Here is a 20,288-nt window from a genome sequence, read left to right as displayed (position 1 = left end):
GATACCTCTCTCTGTACACAGTCCATCCCTAATATTTATATATAAATGCATGTTAAAATATTACTAATGAGCTAATATTTGCCTGTTAGTTCTCTCAAGGTAATGAACCTTTTAGATAGCAGGGTTTATTTTTTTCTTTGAATATCTTTTGCAAATATACTATTACTCGTTTGAAAGAAAAGACATGTTTAAAGTTTCCTTCTAGACTTCTTATAATCCAGTCTCCATCAGCCAGTACTGTTCCTGTATTTTGTTCGAGAGGCACTAATTGTCTGCATTTGGCAGGTTTAACACTTCCTGACAGAGAGGCTATTAAGGGGAAGTATTCTCCAATAACTGTCAGTGGCTTGAACAAAGAACCTTCAAACTCAATGTGTGGAAACCACTAACATTCTTAAATGACCCTTTTCATGGAATTTTATCCCTTTAAGCTAAAATTTGGAGAATGTAGGGTCAGCGAAAACAGCAAGGTGTAATAAAGCAGTAAACCTTGATTTTTTTTTTTTTTTTTGGCAGGGAGGGGATAGAATGGGAAGTATAGATTTATCTCTGACTTGAAAACAATTGTTATTTGGAAAATCTCATTAGCAGATGTGACTGCTTGGAGTTAAAAAAAAAAAAAGACTTAAAACTGATGTCGCTTTCAGGACCGCTTTGAACTTAACAAGCACCTATTTGGGGAGCAGACTGGCTAATGAAAGGAAATTAAATTTTTCTGACAACTTCCCCTGCCAGCCTCCTTATTCAGGGGATGTTATTAGGTACTGAAGACTTTTAAGGAAGATTTTTTTTTTTTTTTTATTAGACATGAATGAACCAGTTATAAACATCCCCCGCCCCCCATTTTGAGGGAGGATTCTGACACGGTTACTCTACATTTTTAAAGTATTAACGTAAAAGCTTAAAAAAAAAAAATACCAGCGTTTACTTTGATAGTTTAATGTTATTTTCCAAAAATTCAGGCTTTCTTACCAGCCAGTGGTTTAAAAACATTATTGTCATTCCTTGTGATAGTTTATGTCATCAAGTTATTTAAAAAGTTAAATTTATTAGGATTTACTTGAATTTAACATCTTTTCAGCTTTTCTTTGCTGTTTATGGGGGAAGTGTATCGGGAATGTCCTATGTTGGGCGTGTTAGGTGAGAGTCACTGATCAATGAAATAGTTTAGATTCAAGGCAAATTTCTGTGCATTCAATAGCATTGGTCGCTATTCACCAATGAATAATCCTTGCTTTCATAAACGCTTACCTTGTACTGTTTTATTTGTTACTGAAATAAAGCTGACTCACAGTGTTACTGTGTGCTGTTTTAGAATACATTTCCTTTCCTTGGCTTTTGGGAAGATCCCCCCCTACTAGATAGTTCATGGAATTTAAGATTTTTAATTTCTGTTGACAAGGTGCAACTGGTAAAGATAAAATTATGTACCCAAAAAAAGGACACAAAAAAAGTAATGGAGATTACTAAAGGAATTTTTTTGAGGGGAACAATTGGCAATTCCTATAGATACTGGAAATTTAGTTACTTTATTTCTGGAAAATCTGTCGAGCTCCTCCCAAACAATAGAGAATCAACTCCCCCTGCTGACAGAATCAAGGAAAACATGACGTGTAAATATCAGAGACAAATGAGCTAGCTGTGGACAAGCTTTAATGGTCTGATTTATGATTCAGTATTGATTGTAAACATCTAAATTCTGCCCTTAAATTCCAGCCACTGCACCAAATCATTTGACATTTCTGGTAGTGCTTCCTGCCAGCTCATTTCCAACTGCTTTGAGTTTCTTAATATAATAATGATGAGGTAGAATTTACATTCCACTTATGGTATTAATTTTACATTTCTCTGACTGAAAAGAGTTAGAAGGTTGTAAAATTGAACATTAAATGAATCGGAGGAGACAGTAGTGCAATATATGACTGCCCTAAAGACATTGTGCAATGGCTGATGGGATTAATGTTGAGTCTCATTTCCTGCTTTTTCAGGATGCAGATGAAGCTGTCAGAATTGCAAGGGAAATTGGTAAGTTCTTAAATTAACTTTGGTTGAGTTTCTGTGTCTTTCAGCAGATACGGTTGAGTGAACACGTAATACCTAATTCCCAGAGAGCAAATAGTACTTTAATAGTTTCAGGATTCTGATGAGTTGTTCCTCTGGAAGAATTTATCAGCAGCATCACCATATTCTATTATTAATGTGAACTTTAAAGAGTTAGTTTGACCTTCTTGATAGTTCTTTTGTAAGATGAAGTCACTGGCTAATTAAAAGAAGAAATTGTCTTAATCGTTCTTGAGACTGGATGGAATGTAAGTTTATACATATGTAGTAGACCACAAGTTACTTAAGGGCACTCATGATTAAAATGAGGATTTCCTCTTTGACAAGGCTCTTCAAGTTTTTACTTTTTCTTAAGATGTTAAATATCAACTTTATAATCTTGCTAGGAAAGAGAAAATAGAATGTGAGAGATTAGAACAGAATATTCTATATTGGAATAAAAGGTAAGCTGAAGAACATTTTAATGACTGTTTACTTGCCTGTTTTATGTATAATTGCACTGGGCCAGTGCTTCCTGACTTTTTATTTTCAAAAATATCCCTGGCACTCTTGACAACTAGTGTATTTTTAGTGCCTGGTAATTAAGAAAATGCAAGGGCCTACCGTTACCATGGATTAGTATTGCTGTTGAATAACTGTGGTGTTGTATTAATCAGTTCGTATTTGTTTACATTTGATAGAAATTTGTTGGAATATGAGAGAGATTAGATAACGTTTGCTAGCTGGGCATTCCCAGCATCTCAGCATTCCTGAGCTGATAGAGCCAAACTTTTCAGCACCCCACATTAACATTTCTTTAGTCCTGTTTTCTCACTAGATTGATTGTTTAGAGTTATTTTATTCATTGATTTGGCTGATTTGACTGATACAGGTCCTGGGGTTGAGACCAGACCCCAGAAAATCTTATTTTATCTGACTGTAACAGCTCTTCATTTAATCATTTCTCCAGGCTCATCAAAAAGCATTTCAGTACTTCACAGGAAGATTTGCTAGATTCTGAATAAGTTGAACTACATGGGCCTATTTTGGGGTTTATGCCTTTAAGAAAATCAACAGTTTCTCTCTGCGGTTTGAAATCACTGGCATTCCTCATAGCCTAAGAGGCTGTCACCTATCTGCTGGCTTTTGCAGACACCCTCCTAAAATAATTTTATTTCGTTGTGTACTTCTAAATGTCAAAAATCATCTTTCTAGTTCTCGTTTAGGTATTATTATTATCTATGTAATAGGATGTAATAGTAATATCACAGTAGTATCTACACAAAAAGAGCAGAATATTTGGAGGAATTTTTGAGAAATACAAAGAGATTAGGATAAAATCTTGAATTACACTGATTTGTCACAATTTAAATTGTGAATCTTCAGCTCTTGAAAATGTCCTTTGTGTAAATGACAGATTGCTTAGCTTGCTGTTTCATGTTTTGTCTTCCACTTAATTAAAAAAAAAAAAAAACCTGTAGCCTTTAAAATAACCAGTTAATCACAATGGGACTCTGACCAGTTCTCATCACTTGGCTTTCTTCCTTTAATATTTTAATGCTGTGCTTAACCGCACTGCCCCCCTCCCCCACTTCAGTTTTATACTTACTGAGGTTATTTTCAATTTGAGGCTCTTTTCTTAATATCTGGGCACATCCTTTATGGGCCTTCCTCTTTCCTATCTTTCCTCTAATTCTTCCTCACTTGCTTCTTCTCATTTGTGAAATGAATGATTGCCATCATGGCTATTAAATATAAGGGTGCTAGTGTTTTGCTTATGCTGAAAGAAAGGGAAGCCATAAAATTTGAGGTGAAATAAAACATAATAAAGAACAGGGCAGGGTCATCAACTTTATAAAGCTTTTGGAATTCCCCTGAAAACCCCTTCTGAATCACTCCGAAACCTCCCATAAAACCTTTTCCCTCAAGTGCCAGCTTCTAAAATAAGTGAAATTACATGCTATTAAAGTTTCTGGGTTTTCTGTACTGTTTGGCGATTCATCACTTTTATACTAATTTTATTGAGATATATCACATTTTAACTACATTTTGAGTTCAGTGACTTCTCGTGAGTTTGTCTAAGAGTTGAACTGAACATTGATTCCCTGGTAAAATATGTTCCCTTTTCTGAACAACTGAAATGTAATCATGCCTCTCACACCTACCCATTTGTAGGTTGTGGATGGTCATAACTATTCATAGATTCCTCTGTTTTACTGTCTTTCTGGGTTATGTGGTGAAAATGAAATTGATCTTTTCTGTGGTTTCCTTCTCTCTCACATCTGTGCTTCTTTTCTTTTCTTCTGTGCTGCCCAAGGAGGAAACTACTGGCTGGAGCACTGATGAATTAGGTGTCTTTTGCATAATAGTAGCTCTTGTTTATGGAGCATTTTTTCCCCAGTAGCAGGCAGTTTTGTGAATGTTATTTCTAATGCTAATTCTCCTCTTAATTATTTTCATTTACATTTAAGAAACAAAGGATTAGAAATGGTAAGTAATTTGCTCAAGGTCACAGAGCTACTGAGTGGTGGGTGCTTCAAATTTAGGTTCATTTAGCTCCGGGGACCATGTATTTTTCAAGATACTTTGGTAAAACTAATAGGATTAGAGGATGCGGGCTAAAATTTGAGTTGCCATTTTGTGTCAAATAGCACAAGGCATGTTATATGTGGAATTTAAGAGTCAGATAGGCTCTTATCATTGTCAGGGTGAGAGACAGTTAAGACTTAATATGTTACTTTTGTATACTTTTTTTTTGGTCTTCCTTGTCTCCCTCATCCTCACTCCTGATATTTTCCCTTTGACCTCTCTAAGTTGAAGATACAAGACCTATTGATCCCGAGTTTATCTTTAACCCTAGAGATAGACAACAGCAATCAGTGAGCTTGATTTGCATTACAGTTTGATCTGGATCAAAGGTCCTTAATACAATCAGGCCAAAATTGATTCTTGAAAGAAAAAGAAATTGTAAATTTCAACTCTGTCTTTAACGACTTCCAGATTATTCTAATTCCTTTTTTTGGCCTGTCTTTCCCACAGTTACAAATCATACCCAATTTAAGTGAAAATTTTTTGGTCCTCAAGTCATCATACTCCAGACCTGCTTCTCACCAGGGTTTCTACATCTGATATTTCACTCCACATACTCAGTGGCTAACGCTAAATCCGAGATCTATCGTGGTGCCCGTTCCCTGTCATCCTCTTGTCACGCTACCGATAGATACGGTCACTTCTTCATTCAAAATATCTCCCATATTCACTGCTCACTGTCTTGACTACCAACACTCTCCTCCAGATTACCATTATTCTGGAAGGGACTATGATAATAGTTTCTCTACTTCTTAAACCCTTTGAAGCCATTCTTCACATAGCAGTCGGTGTGATATTTTAAAACTCTAAATAATAAGGAAATAATAAGGACTCACCCCATCTCATTCCACCCAGTCAGTTCCTGCTTTAAACCCATTAATGTCTTTCCATTGCACTTAGATAAAATGAAAATTCCTTGTTGGGACTACAAACCCAGAATGATTTGACATCTGCCTTTCTCTCCAATCCCATTTTATACCACTCCCTTCCTTGCCTACCATACTTTAGTCACTAGCTTTCTTGAACACATCAAACTTAGAATAAGTTTTTGGGGATAGAGTGGGAAGTCTAGAACACTCTTGCTGATACCTTTCATATCTTGGCTTAAGTGTCATGTATTCAAGAGAAGACACTCTGACATTTCTAGTCAGTCATTCTGTTTTATAACCGTATTCTAAATCTCTGTAAAGTACTCATGACTTTTGGATATTTTTCTTGCTTCTTAATTTTTTCCTGGTGTATTATTTTGAAAATTTTCAATCAGACAATATTTTAAAAGAATTTTACAGTGTATTCCCATAGGTGCTATGCTGTGCTCACCTGTGTCCGACTCTTTGCGACCCCATGGACTGTAGCCTGCCAAGCTCCTCTGTCCAAGGGGATTCTCCAGGCAAGAATGCTGGAGTGGGTTGCAATGCCCTTCTCCAGATCTTCCCAACCCAGGGATCAAACCTGGGTCTCCCGCATTGCAGGCAGATTCTTTACTGTGTGAGCCACAGCAGGAAAGCCCAAGAATACTGGAGAGGGTAGCCTATCCCTTCTCTAGGGTAACTTTCTGACCTAGGAATTGAAACAGGGTCTGCTGCATTGCAGGCAGATTCTTTATCAACTGAGCTACCAGGGAAGCCCCGTGTACTTATATTCCCAACACCAAAACTCCATTATTAATCTTTTGCTAAATTGGCTTTATTGCTTATTTGTTTAACTATTTAAATTTTGGTGTATTTCATAGTACATTGCAAATACCAGTATGCATCCTGCTAAATACTTGAATATACATGTCATTAACTTAATTCAGTATTTGTATACAATTTGGTTATTTTAAGGCAAACTTTGTATACAGTTAACGTGAACACATCTGAAGTATGTATTTGTTGATTTTGATATATGCATACCCCAAACACCACCAAGATGTTGAACATTACTGTCATACTCAGTTGACGTTGAACATTCCCTCATACTCAGTGCTTGTCAGTCCTCACTCCCCCCACAACCAGGTTTAGAGACAACCTGTTCTCAATTTTTATACCAAATATTCTGTTCAGTTGCTCAGTCGTGTCCAACTCTTTGCGATCCCATGGACTACAGCATGCCAGGCCTGCCTGTCCATTACCAACTCCTGGAGTTTACTCAAACCCATGTCCATTGAGTCGATGATGCCATCCAACCATCTCATCCTCTGTCGTCCCCTTCTCCTCCCGCCTTCAATCTTTCTCAGCATCAGGGTCTTTTCAAATGAGTCAGTTCTTTGCATCAGGAGGCCAGAGTATTGGAGATTCAACTTCAGCATCAGTCCTTCCAATGAATATTCAGGACTGATTTCCTTTAAGATGGACTGGTTGGATCTCCTTGCAGTCCAAGGGACTCTCAAGAGTCTTCTCCAACACCACAGTTCAAAAACATCAATTCTTCAGTGCTCAGTTTTCTTTAAAGTCCAACTCTCACATCCACATGTGACTACTGGCAAAACCGTAGCCTTGACTAGATGGACCTTTGTTGGCAAAGTAATGTCTCTGTTTTTTTAATATGCTATCTAGGTTGATCATAACTTTTCTTCCAAGGAGCAAGCATCTTTTAATTTCATGGCTGCGGTCACCATCTGCAGTGATTTTGGAGCCCCAAAATAAAGTCTGTCACTATTTCCACTGTTTCCCCATCTATTTGCCATGAAGTGATGGGACCAGATGCCATGATCTCAGTTTTCTGAATGTTGAGCTTCAAGCCAACTTATCACTCTCCTCTTTCACTTTCATCAAGAGGTTCTTTAGTTCTTCTTCGCTTTCTGCCATAAGGGTGGTATCATCTGCATGTCTGAGGTTATTGATATTTCTCCAGGCAATCCTGATTGCAGCTTGTGCTTCCTCCAGCCGAACATTTCTCATCATGTACTCTGCATATAAGTTAAATAAGCAGGGTGACAATATATAGCCTTGACGTACTCCTTTCCTGATTTGAAATCAGTCTGTTGTTCCATGTCCAGTTCTAACTGTTGCTTCCTGATCGCATACAGATTTCTCAGTAGGCAGGTCAGGTGGTCTGGTATTCCCGTCTCTTTAAGAATTTTCCATAGTGTGGTGATCCACACTGTCAAAGGTTTTGGCATAGTGAATACAGCAGAAGTAGATGTTTTTCTGGAATTCTCTTTGCTTTTTATATGATCCAACGGATGTTGGCAATTTGATCTCTGGTTCCTCTGCCTTTCCAGCTTGAACATCTGGAAGTTCATGGTTCACGTACTGTTGAAGCCTGGCTTGGAGAATTTTGAGCATCACTTTACTAGCGTGTGAGATGAGTGCAGTTGTGCGGTAGTTTGAGCATTCTTTGGAATTGCCTTTCTTTGGGATTGGAATGAAAACTGACCTTTTCCAGTCCTGTGGCCACTGCTGAGTTTTCCAAATTTGCTGATGTATTGAGTGTAGCACTTTCACAGCATCATCTTTTAGGATTTGAAAGAGCTCAACTGGAATTCCATCACCTCCACTAGCTTTGTTTGTAGTAATGTTTCTTAAGGCTGACTTGACTTCACATTCCAGGATGTCTGGCTCTAGGTGAGTGATCACACCATCGTGATTATCTGGGTCATTAAGATCTTTTTTGTATAGTTCTTCTGTGTATCCCCTGGAGAAGGAAATGGTAACCCACTCCAGTATTCTTGCCTGGAGAATCCCATGGACAGAGAAGCCTGGTAGGCTACGGTCCATGGGGTCACAAAGAGTCAGACACGACTGAACGACTTCACTTTCTTTCTTTATGTGTATTCTTGCCACCTCTTAATATCTTCTGCTTCTGTTAGGTCTATACCATTTCTGTCCTTTATTGTGCGCATCTTTGCATGAAATGTTCTCTTGGTATCTCTCATTTTCTTAAATCTCTAGTCTCTCCCATTCTATTGTTTTCCTCTATTTCTTTGCATTGATTGCTGAGGAAGGCTTTCTTATCTCTCCTTGCTATTCTTTGGCACTCTGCATTCAAATGGGTATATCTTTGTTTTTCTCCTTTGCTTTTCACTTCTCTTCTTTTCACAGCTATTTGTAAGGCCTCCTAAGACAGCCATTTTGCTCTTTTGCATTTGTTTTTCTTGGGGATGATCTTGATCCCTGTCTCCTGTATAGTGTCATGAACCTCTGTCCATAGTTCATCAGGCACTCTATCTATCATATCTAATCCCTTGAGTCTATTTGTCACTTCCACTGTATAATTGTAAGGGATTTGATTAAAGTCATATCTGAATGGTCTAGTGGTTTTCCCTACTTTCTTCAATTTAAGTCTGAATTTATCGATAAGGAGTTCATGATCTGAGACACAGTCAGCTCCCTGTCTTGTTTTTGCTGCCTGTATAGAACTTCTCCATCTTTGGCTGCAAAGAATATAATCAGTCTGATTTCTATATTGACCATCTGGTGATGTCCATGTGTAGAGTCTTCTGTTGTGTTGTTGGAAGAGGGTGTTTGCTATGACCAGTGCGTTCTCTTGGCAAAACTCTGTTAGCCTTTGCCCTGCTTCATTCTATACTCCAAGACCAGATTTGCCTGTTATTCCAGGTATTTCTTGATTTTCTCCTTTTGCATTCCAGTCCCCTATAATGAAGAGTACATCTTTTTTTGGGTGTTAGTTCTAGAAGGTCTTGTAGGTCTTCATAGAACTGTTCAGCTTCAGCTTCTTCAGCATTACTGGTTGGGGCATAGACTTGGATTACTGTGATATTGAATGGTTTGCGTTGGAAACGAAGAGATCATTCTGTTGTTTTTGAGACTGCATCCAAGTGCTGCATTTCGGACTCTTTTGTTGACCATGATGGCTACTCCATTTCTTCAAAGGGATTCTTGCCCACAGTAGTAGATATAATGGTCATCTGAGTTAAATTCACCCATTCCAGTCCATTTTAATTCGCTGATTCCTAAAATAGTAAATATTAGATTTGTAAAAGTTGGGATAAAATTTAGATAGTATAAAATCCAGCCTTTCAAAGTGTACAGTCCAGTGGTTTTTAGTATATTCACAGAATTAGTGAATCTTCACCACTGAAGAGGAACTAAAGAGCCTCTTGATGAAGGTAAAAGAGGAGAGTGAAAAGCTGGCTTAAAACTCAACGTTCAACAAACTAAAATCAGGCATCTGGTCCCATCATTTCATGGCAAATAGATGGGGAAACAGTAAGAGACTTTATTTTCCTGGGCTCCAAAGTCACTGCAGATGGTGAGTGCAGCCATGAAATTAAAAGACGCTTACTCCTTGGAATAAAAGCTGTGACAAACTTAGACAGCCTATTAAATAGCAGAGACATTGCTTTGCCCACAAAGGTCTGTCTAGTCAAAGCTGTGGTTTTCCTGTAGTCATGTATGGATGTGAGCTCTGGACCATGAAGAAGGCTGAGCATTGAAGAATTGATGCTTTTGAATTGTGGTGCTGGAGAAGACTCTTGAGAGTCCCTTGGACTGCAAGGAGAAGGAAATCAGTCCTGAATATTCATTGGAAGGACTGATGCTGAAGCTGAAGCTCAATACTTTGGCCACCTGATATGAAGAGCTGACTCATTAGAGAAGACCCTGAGGCTGGGGGAGATTGAATGCAGGAAGAGAAGGCGATGACCAAGGACAAGATGGTTGGATGGCATCACCGACTTGATGGATATGAGTTTGAGCAAGGACCGAGAGATAATGAAAGACAGGCAGGCCTGACGTGCTTCTGTTCATGGGGTCTCAAAGAGTCAGACACGACTAAGCGAGTGAGCAACACCACCACCTACCACTCTAATGCCAGAACACTTTCAGTACCCACAAAAGAAACTCTGTATTCATTAATGTGTGTGTGTGTGCATGAGGGCATGTGCTCAGTCATGTCTGACTCTTTTTAACCCCATGGACTATAGCCCACCAGGCTCCTCTGTCCATGGGATTCTCTAGGGAAGAATGCTGGAGTGTGTTGGTATTTCCTCCCCAGCTATCCAATAACAGTCACTCCTTATATTCTAGCCCCTGGCAATCACCAATTTGCTTTCTGTTTCAGTGGATTTATCTATTCTGGATATTTCTTATAAATGGAATTATAAAACATATGACCTTCTGTGTTCACTTAGAGTTATATTTTCAAAGTTCCTGGATATGTATATTGGTACTTCATTCTTTTTATGAGCAAATAATATTCCATCCTGTTCCAGAATACTGGAGTGGGTAGCCGGTCCCTTCTTCAGGGGATCTGGTCAACCCAGGAATCAAACTGGGGTCTCCTGCATTGCAGGTGGATTCGTTACCAGCTAAGCTACCAGGGAAGCCCAAATGGTATTCCATTGTGTGTTTATAGTACATTTTACTTATTTATTTAGCTGCAGATGGACATTTGGTTTGTTTCCATATACTGAGTGTTGCAGATAGTGCTGCTGTGAATATGCATATCTATGGATGTTTGTGTATCTGTTTTCAACTATTTTGGTATATACCTAGTTGTGGAATTGCTGGTTTACGTGGTAATTCTATGGTTAACTTTTTGAGGAACTGCCAATCTGTTTTCCCCAGTGGCTGAATCATCTTACATTCCTACTAGCAGTGTATGAGGTTTCCAATTTCTTTTCATCCTTGCCAGTATTTGTTATTTTCTGTTTTTTTTTTTTAATATTATTGCCATCCTAGTATGTGTGAAATGATATCTCACTGTGGCAGATATTGGCAGAATGGATAAAAAAATCCAACTATATGCTGTCTCTAAGAAACTCACTTTGGATCTAGACACAGAGGTAGATTGAAAACAAAAGATTAGAAATAGATATCCCATGCAGATAGTAATCAAGAGAACTGGGGTGGCTCTACTAAAATATATTTTGTCTATCAGACAAAATGGACTTTAAGTCTAAAACTGTTGAAAGAGATGAAAGACACTATGTATCGACTGTTACAAACACGTATGCACCAAACAGCCAAGACCAAAAATACACGAAGTAAGTATTGACGTGAAAAGGGAAATCGATAGTTATATAGTAATAGTTGGGGACGTCAGTAGTACAATTTAAATAATGAGTAGAAGGTCCAGAGAGAGGATCAGTAAAGAAGTAAAGATTGTAACAGTTTAAACCAATGAAACTTTATAGATATATATAGGACACTCTACCCAATAGTAAAAGTATACACATTTGTCTCAAGTAATTCTCTGTTAAATGGAAGAGTGAATGACTGAGATATAAAGAATTGAGTTGTAAAGAATTTTTGATGGAAAAGAGAAAATAGTATCAAGCTGAAACAGTATCTCATAAAGTTTGTTCCTTTCCCTGCAGAATCCCAGGATTTAGTTTGATATGGAAATACTCTCTTGTCTCTTATACTCAATTACCTTGATGGGTTGCTCTTCTCTTAAAATAGTGTGGGGTTTTCTCTGCATTAAGTAAATTCTTTCTTTGAAAATGATTGTTTTATGTTCATTTGCTTAGTATTTTATAGTAAAATTGACAATGGGTTAGTTTGTATTTCTAGTTTCTAGTGGCTTACTTGGTAGCCCAGCTGGTAAAGAATCAGCCTGCAATGCAGGAATCCCCAGTTCGATTCCTGGGTCAGCAAGATCTGCTGGAGAAGGGATAGGTTGCCCACTCCCGTATTCTTGGGCTTCCCTGGTGGCTCAGAGAGTAAAGAATCCACCTGCAATGTGGGAGATTTCTAGTACTTAAGACAGTGAACATCACATAAGTATGTATTAAGTGAATGGTTATTCAGTGAATGAATCCAAATAGAGGTGTCTATATAAGTATGGAAATAAGTAGACCCACATTTTAAAGGTTTTTTTTTTTCACAGTATTTATAGATCATGATTTGACAATATTTTTTCTCATCCCCCCCCCTCCCCCTTCATCTCCAAATTTGTAATGGAGATATCTGGGAAGAGTAGCAATATTAAGTAAGCCAGGATAAACTCTCAGCTAACAGATAACTAAAAAAAAAAAAGCTAGGATTATTTAAGTAAACTTAGTATGTGATTGTTAATGACTATAGCAAGTCAGTCCATTTTGGCTGTCCTTGGATTCATTAGGCAGGACTAATGGAATTTTTAAGATTCAAACATAGGAGAGTCTTTTAATGAACCTTCTTGGCGTCACACTAACCTATGACGTTATATCTTACGTTCTCTGCAGGTTAGGCTCTCCCATAAATTTCTTCTTGATATTAGTCTTCCTACCACCTTGGCCCCTGTCTCTTAAGTATGTAGCAACTATATTATCTTTTCTTCTCTGCCCTGGCTATTTTTTCCTTTCCTTTGGCTAGTTTTCCTTTTGGCATGGTATAACGTTTAAAAAAGTTGCTCTTGTTTTTTTAATATAGAAGAACAAATTGTTCATGCTACGAGGGATAGAAATACTTAGCTAAGACCTCAAATCTTTTCTTTCTTTCATGCTGCTTAGAAAACTTTTCACATGTTGTATATGACTTTGTGGTTAAAGATATGTCAAGGAAGCATTTGAAAAAATATTGCAATTTGTATCTTTTCCCCAATCTTAACATCGTGTTAATTCATTTTCTAATTTGGTCCTCAGTAGAAGAGATATTTAATATTCATTTATTTAATTAGGAGATTTACTAAGAAATGCCTAAGGAAAAATTATGTTGAAGAAAATAGTGTTAAAGTATTCTCATTCTCATAAAGTATGAAAGAATGAGGTTTTCATTTTGCAGTTTTCATATTATTGAAGTCTTGTGGTCATTTGAGGTTACAATGATAGTCCGTGTTCTGCAGCCCTTCTCTCTTTTCTTCGTCAGTTGGGTTCTTCCGTTTTCTTTCGTTGCTCCAATATACACACTTCGGGTTTCCGCATTGTTTCACAAGTTCTCTCTCTGCATTTTACCACGTTATATGTGTTCTCACTGTCTCTCTTGTTGTTTTATTGCTGTTCCTTCTTGCATACCTTTTCTTTTTTTTATCACTCTATTGCAAAAGGCTCTACATAATGTTTGGAAACTTTCTGACAGCTCATTCTGCTCCAGTCTAGATGTTGAACCATGCTTTACTTCTGATCCCTGAATCAGAGTTAGAGATCTAGTATATTTTATTTGCCTGAGTAGAGGAAAGGTAGCCCAGATCAGTTTTCCCAAGAAAACCAAAAAAAAACTAATTGCCTCTCTTTGCCATATTTAAACAAATACTGTTATGTACTGGTTTACTTTCTTATAGCACAGCTTGATTAAATCTTTATGTGTATACCATTTAAACTCAGTGTATTTGTATAGATATCCGTGTGTTCATGTGTGCATAGCCGTCTTAGGAAAGGCAAAATGTCCTGTGCCCACTTTACACTTTTTCATTTTCCAGTGGTAAAAGCTCAGTGATAATAAGGATCACCTCTAGGTACCTTTTGTAGAGATTATGTTCATCTGCAGTAGTAGTAGATACATGAATAAATTATAGTTGGACTGTAACACATATATGTTTATGTTCTAGTTACTGGATAATTATAGGCCCTAGAGAAATATAAATATATATCACTTCAGTCTGAAGTGTGCTCTTCTGAAGATACACCAATACTAAATTGATAATGACTGAAGTAACTGTAACTAACTTGTAATTAAAAGGCAACAACAAAAAAGTGGAAAATTATGACCAAATAACAATATGGGAAACGCATTGATGATGGAATTTGTTTTTCCAAATTGTTTGAATTTGAACTATCTCCTTGTTTGTCTTCACAGTAGGAACTTTTCAGTGTAGCCAAGTGTTGCATGGCAGCCAAATTGCCTAGTAGATTTTGAATTATGTTTCCTTGGAAAACTTAGTAATGTGGTAATTCTTATTTGAGTCTGTGCAACTGTCATTCGTTTATCAGAGCTGTAGTGTTACACCTTTTTATTGCCCCTGCCCTGTAACCTTAAACAGCAAAGATTTTCCTCATCCTCCATGTTCACTTCCCGTTGGTAAGACTATGGGTGCATTGGAGTTCTATTCTATGCCAGCCTTGTCCAGGTATGAGGCTGATGGAGGTTCTGCCATCCACAGTGGCACGGATCATGGAGGCAGGAAGTAGAGGGGTCTCGATTTTGATCAGCAGTTCTCTGTAATTCAGCATTCACTACTATATTGCATTATGTGGTTTTGCAGTTTGTATATCATCGTCATCATGTCCTAAATCTTGAATTCATCCCCTTTTCTCCATTTATCTTGTGGTTCCATTTGTTCAAGCTAGTGTCATCTTTTGCCTAGATCACTGTAATAGCCTTCCAGATGGCTCCTCTGTCACAGACTGGATACCTGTCTTAAAGCAGACCCTGGAATTTTATTGGGGAATATTCTTGGGACCAATGCACATGAGGGAGTGAAAGAAATTGTGGACTGAAGGGGGATTTGAATTGAGTTGAGACTCAGACTCAACAACGGCCTTAGCTCTTCCTGCAAAGAGTTCTGCATATTGAAAAGTGGAAGTTACTCAGTCGTGACTCTCTGCAACCCTATGGACTATACAGTCCATGGAATTCTCCAGGCCAAAATACTGGAGTGGGTAGCCTTTCCCTTCTTCAGGGGATCTTCCCAACCCAGGGATCAAACCCAGGTCTCCTGCATTGTAAGCAGATTCTTTGCCAACTGAGCTGTCAGGAAAGCCCAGTATTGGCTGATCTTTTATATTAAATAGCTGTCTCAAATTGGGGCAATAAGATTGAACTGTTATACACGTATGTTAACTAAGCCTTGGGTGCAGGCTGCCCCTTGGAAGGAGTAATACAAGCTGAGGACAAGTCAGCTTTTGGTTGATGATACTTCCAGCAGCTGGAGGAATGTCCTAAAGTGGTGAGATGGACAGAGCTCTGTTTCATAATTTTAATATGTATTTTCCACAGTTGTTCATTTCTGAGTATTTTCAGAGTTCTGTTATGATTTTTGAATCTGGCTATTTAGGAATACATTAACAAACAGTTTCAACTTTTTGTTATATTTCTAAGTTAATTGCTTTCTGATTAGTGAATATCATCTTTCTTATTTAGAAACTTTCTAATTTGATGAGAATTGCTTTATGGCCAAGGAGTAAATCACTTTAAATACATCTTCCATGTGTACCTGAACAGAGTGTGTATTTTCATATTATTGTAGGCCATGTTTTGTAGCTCAAGTCTGCCTATTGGGATGTTCAAATCTTCTAGTGATGTTTTTGGCTATTTGATCAGTTTTTGAGAGTGGATTAGTGACGTTTTCTTGCTTGCCAGGAAGTTAATGGGTAATATAGCAGTGTAATGTGTCTTCTTGGCTAATTTTACTTTTTATCAAATATATGGCTTTTTTTGAGTTTGCTTTCTAATTTCATTTTATCAGTATTGTTATGCCTAAACCAGGTTATTTTGGTGTTTTCCTGTGTTCTTTTTTTTTTTTCCCCTAGTCAACCAGTAGTCTATTGATTGAGGTCTCTCTCTTGTAAGTGTATATACTGATGTTTTTCTTTTTCTGTTCAAGACTGGCACTGTCTTTTAACCACAGATTGCAGTCGATGTACATTTGTTGTATTTACTACTTTCTGATTTATTTATATTATCTTCTTTTTATTTTTGTTCCACTTCTTGGATTCTACTTTCTCTCCTTTCATGACTTCTTTTTGATAATGATTGCCTTTAAAATTTCTCTTCTTTATTCCATTCCCATCCCCCCCACTCCTTTCCACTGTGATAGAAATTTTATGCTTATTTCTATTTCAGGGTTTACTGTAGAAATTTGAATTTGGAGACAGTTCTTCAGGTGTTCCTCAGTATCCTAAACTTTTTAAAATGTTTACTTACTTTAAGATTCAATCTACAGTTTTTTGTCCCATCAAAGATTTCCTCCTTATATGCTTTCTTGTATTTTATTTCCTTAATTCTTTACCCCGCTAATTAGACATTATTACTGGGCTATAAATAGCTAATATTTATGTACCTTTACTCAAATATTTATTTTCTTTGTTCATTGTTCCTTCTTCCCATCCCTGAGTTTACAAATGGGATTATTTCTGTTTTTCCTGGAATTTACCCCTTAGAAGTTTCTACAGGTAATTAACTCAGTTTTTGTCTAAATGGGACTATTCATTTCTTTGTTAAAAGATGACTTTGGTGTGTATGCAAGTCCAGGTTGATAGTGGTTTTCTGTTAGCGCAGTGCTGGAATATTTGTACTATACTGTGCTCTGCAGCTGTTGAAGAGAGAGTTGTCAGTCTCATTTTTGTTACTCCTTTGTAGGCGGTCTGTTCTTTTTGTCCGGCTCCTTCATAAAAATCATTTTTATGGAGGAATGCTTTATGAAGAATAAAATCTTAACTATTTTAAGTGTATAGGTTAGAGAATTTTAGTACATGTCACTACAATTACTGCTGCTACTGCTAAGTCACTTCAGTCGTGTCCAACTCCGTGCGACCGCATGGACGGCAGCCCACCAGGCTCCTCCGTCCCTGGGATTCTCCAGGCAAGAACACTGGAGTGGGTTGCCATTTCCTTCTCCAGTGCATGAAAGTGAAAAGTGAAAGTGAAGTCGCTCAGTCGTGTCTGACCCTTAGCATGGACTGCAGCCTACCAGGCTCCTCCGTCTACAGGATTTTCCAGGCAAGAGTACTGGAGTGGGGTGCCATTGAAGGTATAGATAATTTCTGTTCTTTTAAAAGACATTGCTTCCTTCATTTTACACTTCCACCAGCAGTGTTTCAAGAGTTCTAGTTACCTACTTACTCCATGCTTGTGAATACTTGTTTTTGTAGTTTTAGTCATTCTAATGGATATGTAGTTATATTTCATTGTGATTTTGATTTCTGTTTCCTTAATACCGTGGAGCATATTTTCACATGCTTAATGACTATTCATTAATCTTTGCCAAACCAAAGGTCACTTAAATTTTCTCTTATTTATCTTCTAGACATTTTATTCTTTAGTATTATGTAGTTAGGGCTACAATCCACTCTGGGTTAACTTTTTGTGAAATGTGAAGGACTTTGTCTAGATTCACTTTTTGCCCATGGATTTCCAGTTGTTCTAGCGACATTTGTTGAAGTGATTGTCTTTTCTCTGTTGAGTTACTTTTGCTTTCTCGTCAAAGATCATTCACTGTGTTTGGGTGAGTTTGTTTCCGTGCTTTCCATGCTATTCCATTGATGGATTTGACTGTTCTTTTACCAGTATCTCGGTGATTTTATTACTGTAGCTTTATAGTAAGCCTTAAAGTTGGGTAATGTCAGCTTAATGGGGTTTTGGTTGGAATTGCTTTGAATCTATAGATCAATTTAGGGAGAATTGATATCTCAACAATATTTAGTTCATGCATGTGGAATTTTTCTCTATTTATTTAGTTAGATCTTCCTTAATTTCATTCATCAGAACTTTGTAGTTTTCTGCATATAGATACTACACATATTTTGTAGATTTATGCCTAAGTGTTTTATTCTTTGGGGTACTAATGTAAATGGTATTGTTTTTAACTTCAAGTGTTTCCATTGCTGGTATGTGGGAATGCAATTCAAATTGTAATTACATTAGTCTTAGAAGGTTTTTTTTTGTTCATTTGGGTTTTTTTGGTGGTTGTGGTTCTTGATTTTTTGAGATTTTCTTCATAGATGATCTTATTTCCTGCTAATGACATTTCTTCCTTCTTAATTTGTTTACCTTTTTCTTGTCCTATTGCATAAGCTGGGACCTATAGCAAGATGTTGAATAGGAGGGGTGAGAAAGGACATCCTTGCCTTGTTCCTGATCCTAGGAAGAGTTGGACATGACTGAAGTGACTTAGCATGCACAGTTCTTACATGTGTGGCTTACTCATCAATGTAAACCCTTACCATTTTAGGTAGGAGAGAGAAGTGATCATATGTATATATTAAAGAATTTTGCTAACCTCTTTATAGTTTGATGGGACCAACTGTATTAGTAGGGAGCTCTGTTAGGAGATTTCTGGTTAGCACCACCAAATTAGGAATTGGACATTTCTCAAGAAATATTTCACTTTTCCTTTCTTTTTACATTTCCTTCTCTATCAGTCATTACAGTCTATGAAGTTTTTATTGAAGAAGCTATAGGTGAAAAACTATATAAAATTCTTCATTATATGACTCATGATATTTATGTCATGAAGATGTCATTTTACCAGCCTTTACAGTATCGGATTATGCCCCTGTGTATAGGGGCAGGTTTTGCTTAAAGGGGTGTAGATTATGCACTGTGTGTCTTGTGCAGCTCAACATGGTGTGGTGGTGAAGAAATACAGTTAGACTTGGGATTCACAACTGAGTGGGAAAGCACCAAGCCGTAGAGGCTGCCTTCATCCACATCCTGCCTACACATTGTACTGACTCTACCTCTAATACAAGGCTAGGCCTTTCTCTTTCTCTGTATCGACAGTTAGGTCCGGGTTACAGCTCTCTCTCTACTGATGGTTTAGTCGCCAAGTCATGTCTGACTCTTTTGCGACCCTGTGGACTGTAGCCCTCCAGGCTCCCCTGTCCATGGACCTCTCCAGGCAAGAATACTGGAGTGGGTTGCCATTTCCTTCTCCAGGGGATTTTTCCGATGATCAGACCTGCAGCTCTTGTGTCTCTCGAGTTGGCAGGTGGATTCTTTACCGCTGAGCCACCAGGGAAGCCCAGTCAGTCAGCCTGACTTAGAGCCACAGGCAGACGTCCATTGAGAAGATGGTAAAGGTGAGGAAAAACGTGCCAACAGCACAGATTTGATTTTTTTTAAAAAAGCAATCTTACCATATCAGGAGATTTCATCTCGTTTTAAAAACCTTGGAGAATTTTATTTTGTTATGATAAGGAAGGTTGTTCTGTTTCAAACATACGTCAACTAAAGATTATAAATTTAAAGAAATGTGTTCTAGACAAAAGTTGAACAGAGGAATAAGTACTCTAATGGGTTAAACAATGTGAGAGAACGTTAGTGGATATTTCATACCCAGGCTGGAAAAAGTGAGGGGTTGCAAGCCATCAAACTTGATCACTTCTGATTTTTCTGGGAATGCCAACTTTTGACTGAATATGTTTTTTTTCCTTTTTCTTCCAGTTCCTGGCACCCCATAACTTACCCTAATTAGAGTCACAGACACAATAAGAAAGTGGGGATGATGGACTGGGCTTTTTGATACTATTTAGTATCATCTATGTGGAATATTTTTTCCCCTCCTTTTCAAATGGCTAGTTCTCATTTCTCCATGGCATGATGACAGCATAAAAAGATGTGCTGTCCGAAATTTAATGACTTACTTGGCCTAAGACTTTGAGTAGAATACCTTACTATTATATTATTTTCAGTTATAGCTCAAAAATTACATTGAGTTCATGACTGTAATGTCACCAACTTCTACCAGTTTCTTCCTGTCTCTCTGTCGTTTAATATTTGGCTTCTTAAATTCTTGTCAAGAAGTCTTCTCTTCTGGGTTGTGTGTATTCACAGGTCTATTGCTGCATCGCCTCCTTTGGGGGCGCTATGTTGCAATTGTCTTATTATATATTACCCCGATGCCTAACAGTGTCTCACCTCTTCTGAACATAAAATAGGGGAGCTTCCCTGGTGGGTCAGTGGTAAAGAACTTACCTGTCAATGCAGGAGGCATAAGAGACGTGGGTTCATTCTCTGGGTTGGGAAGATCCCCTGGAGGAGGGCATGGCAATCCACTCCAGTATTCTTGCCTGGATAATCCCATGGACAGAGGGGCCTGGGGAGTTACAGTCCATGAAGTTGCAAAGAGTCAGA

General features: G+C 37.8%; 1 protein-coding gene across 4 annotated transcripts in view; it reads left to right on the top strand.

Annotated features, from left to right (window-relative positions):
- Positions 1-20,288, top strand: part of PCCA (propionyl-CoA carboxylase subunit alpha) — a 360,537-nt gene that overhangs the window by 117,892 nt on the left and 222,357 nt on the right. For all 4 annotated transcript variants that reach the window (XM_005899258.3, XM_005899256.3, XM_070380776.1 and 1 more), the window contains exon 8: positions 1,989-2,025. In XM_005899258.3, coding sequence (XP_005899320.1) covers positions 1,989-2,025 — 37 coding nt within the window. The remainder of the gene's footprint in view (positions 1-1,988; positions 2,026-20,288) is intronic.

The sequence above is a fragment of the Bos mutus genome, chromosome 12 (assembly GCF_027580195.1).
Source record: "Bos mutus isolate GX-2022 chromosome 12, NWIPB_WYAK_1.1, whole genome shotgun sequence".
Taxonomy (NCBI): Eukaryota; Metazoa; Chordata; class Mammalia; order Artiodactyla; family Bovidae; genus Bos; species Bos mutus.
This window is presented reverse-complemented; position numbering and strand designations above follow the sequence as displayed.